Source organism: Octodon degus, unplaced genomic scaffold, assembly GCF_000260255.1.
Source record: "Octodon degus isolate 3935 unplaced genomic scaffold, OctDeg1.0 scaffold00243, whole genome shotgun sequence".
In the NCBI taxonomy this organism is placed as follows: domain Eukaryota; kingdom Metazoa; phylum Chordata; class Mammalia; order Rodentia; family Octodontidae; genus Octodon; species Octodon degus.
The window spans coordinates 2,606,660-2,610,171 of NW_004524819.1; the positions used below are offsets into that span (position 1 = coordinate 2,606,660).

Here is a 3,512-nt window from a genome sequence, read left to right on the forward strand (position 1 = left end):
GTCATGATTTGCTTCCGCATAGGCTGGACCCATGGGCGATCCCCACGTGGCGCACTGGGATTGGGCTCTGGATCATATATAGGCCGAGGGCTCGAGGGAAAAGGGCGAGAGAGAGCATAAAAAACTTACTGTTAGGAGCCTGAATAAACCGCTGAAGAAAGAGCTGTGTGTTGCATCGTCCTTGCTGGCAAGGTCGTGCGCGACATTTTACTGTAAACATAAAATAACTTAGAGTAACTCCTCAAAACCCAAAAACGATACAAAAGACCTCAGATACTTTTTTTCTAAACACTGCTACCTGGATTGCTTGGAAGTAAATAACTTCACTGCAAATGTAATTTATAGTGGACTATTTATAGTCTTTTACCTCTCTCCAAGATAGATAAGATAAAATGGAATAATAATAAACAATAATTTTAGTGTAAGTATGTCCCATGCATTATTTATAACATAGTTACAGTAAGAAATCATTTTGTTGTTTACCTGTCATCCTTATTTAGCTGTTGTATTTTTTTTAAACTAAATCTGGATCCTACTCCCAGCTGACTGTCTAAGCGGTTTTTTTTTTGGTTTTGTTTTGGGTTTTTTTCGTTTTTTTTTTTTTTTTTTAAAATAAGGCTGACACACCCAGTGAGTATGAGCAAAGCAAAATCTAAGATGTGGTCCTGCTAACCCACAAAAACCTTACAATGTTTTTATGTAGGAGATGTCCTTATCCCAGAATTTGGCCTCCCTAGTTCCTTCTTGTCATTGAGACCTCACCTTAACTGTCACTTATTTAGCAAGGTCTTCCCAACATGCCCATTCTCAAGTGATTCTCCAGCTTTCCGTATCTGTTGTCAATCTTTATTTTTCTAAATTTACTATCTGGGATTTTTACTTATTTTTGTGTCATCTGTTCCCCCCATTAAAATGAAAGATTCTTCATTAGAACAATGATCTAGTCTGTGATGTCCTATGTCATATCAAGGAGATTACCTAGAGCATCTCCTACATATGTATGTGTTCAATATATTTTTTGTAGTATAAAAGCAACAAAGGATATTGGCTTGAGAACATAGGCTTTGGAAATCAGGTTAAAATTCTCGCTGGCTCTGTAATATCTGTAAACTTAACTTCACTAAATGTCTTCATAAGTGGGGATACAATAGGAACAACTTCAGGGGCCTGGGGAGATGGCTCAGTAGAATAAGCACTTCCCTGGCAAGCGCAAGGGCCTGAGATTGATCCCTGGTTCTGCAAAAAAAAAAAAAAAAAAAAAACAACAACTTCATAAGGTTGGGAGGATTTATGAAGCAAAAGTCATCTGAGCACAGCGATGCAGGGAAGGTTCACCCCTTACCGTCACCATTCAGGAAAATTCCTACATCTCAGTTTCTTCATCTGTATTTTTTTTCATGTATTTTTGGTGCAGGGTCTCACCACCCACCAAACACTAGTGACTTCTAGTGATCCTCCTGTTTTCATCCTCACCATCACTGGGATTACAGGTGTGTGTCACCACTCCTGGTCTTGGTGGCCAGCTCAGAGCACCCAGGGGCAGGACCAGCATAGCATGTTGGGCTGGGGATCAAACCAAGGTCCTTGCATTTGCCTAAACAGGTGCTTAGTCTGCTGAGATATCAAGCCAGCCCTTCATCTGTATTTTATTTCCCTTACCATTTTGCATCACACTAGGCAATGGTATTGAAGGTACATTGCAAAAAAGCACATAGCACAGGCCTGGTACATTATAACTTGTTTCATAAAGACTTTCTAGGAATACCTATGTAATATAAGACTTAGCCTTCTTATATACACTAAATACATATACCCACACACCGTGGTTGATATATAAGAGTAGTGAAAGTACCTCTTAATGGGAAGGTTCTAGAAATTGGGTTCCAGCCCAGTTAAGTACTGTCTATTCTATCAAGGGTGGACTTCTTCATCTCTACATGAAAATGACAGAACAACCTTAGCAGATTATAGCATTAAATGAGATAGTACATGAATATTTCTTTCTAGCTCACCAAAGTGCTGAGCACAATGCCTGGCAACTATTTCTTGACTGACTGACACATGAAGAGGCATCTGACACCTCATAAGTACTCGAAGTATGTTTACCATTTTTTGTTAGGGACATTATTACTATTGTGACTACTATGGAGGTTGGGAAGCATAAAAAGCAAAGTTACTATTTGTACCTGACAACCCCAGGGGAAGCTATATCATTGGCTATAAAGTTACTGTTCTTTCAACAGGGCAAAAATTCAACTAACAGACATTCATTAGTCCACATGCTTTCCTTTAATTACACTATATCTAATTTATCCTAAACCTCTCCAAGTTGCAAGTGATCGAATCACTGTGTAAACACGAAGAACTGGGATAGGAGAGATTACATTTCTGTAAAAGTAGCCAATAGCTGAGTTTTAACTTATGACTTGAAAACTGAACTATGGCAACCACTGTGACATCACATTTCACCTCTCTAACCCACTAGTTCTGGAATGAGTCCTATGTAAGCCCTGTGTTTGTGCATTTTTGGCCCACCTGATCCTTCAAGTCTTTCCTTCATCCAAATAAAAAATCAACATCAGTTCAGAACTGTTCCCTTACAATTTCCTTGGGAAAATATCTTTTAACTGTAGGACTACAAAAGTGAGGCCTAGCTCCTCTTCCTTAGGCCCCAGAGCAGACTGTTGCTAATGCTTATCCATTTTGTTTATTCTCTTTTTTGTTGTGTCATCCTAGGCTGTCATGGTGTCCCTGCTGACAGATTATTCACCTGAACTCCAGAAGCCGAAATTTTGATGCTATGCTTGGAGACATTTAGGATAAATCAGATACATGCCAACAGGAAACCAGTGTTCTTCAGTAACAGAATGAGTCAGTTTATGGGGGAAGATGGAGAAGAAGAGAATCTAGGCAAAAACACATCCCTAATACATCATGCGGGTGAACTATATGATACTGCTTTGGCACTGGGAGATCTTCCTGAAGCCTTTAATTTAAATGCTAAGGACCTGTAATACAGTGCTTAACTTGGTTTAAATTCTCTCTCACAGGGGCCAGGGAGATGGCTCAGTAGAATAAGTGCTTGCCTGGCAAGCGCAAGGGCCTCAGTTCAATCCCCAGTTCCACCAAAAATAAATAAATGAACTAATTAATTAAATCTGTCTGTCTGTCTGTCTGTCTGTCTCTCTCTCTCTCTCTCTCTCTCTCTCTCTCTCTCATACAATCTGTGAGTCATATTTGGCTGTCATATTAATTATCATATGTATTTGTTTCAACTAGACACAAACTACTATGTTTCTTACCTAAAAAATGATCACCCACTCTGATTCATAAGTAAACATTTATCAGACAGTCAGATCTGTGGTCTATGCCCATATCCCCCAGTACAAACGAGGAAACCAAATGATATATTTTACAGATGTTCTTCAGTTTGCAGGCCAATGAGGAAGTGTTAGCACACAGCTATTACAACTACCAAAGAGGTGGACTTTTTCTTATCATTATTCAGAAGA

The 3,512-nt window shown here is 39.2% G+C and overlaps 1 protein-coding gene across 1 annotated transcript in view; it reads left to right on the plus strand.

The window, feature by feature from the left end:
* Positions 1-3,117, plus strand: part of Otc (ornithine carbamoyltransferase) — a 77,538-nt gene extending 74,421 nt beyond the window's left edge. The window contains exon 10 of the mRNA XM_004645906.2: positions 2,737-3,117. Within this exon, the coding sequence (XP_004645963.1) occupies positions 2,737-2,796 (60 nt within the window). The 3' untranslated portion in view covers positions 2,797-3,117. The remainder of the gene's footprint in view (positions 1-2,736) is intronic.
* The last annotated feature ends 395 nt before the right edge of the window (positions 3,118-3,512 follow it).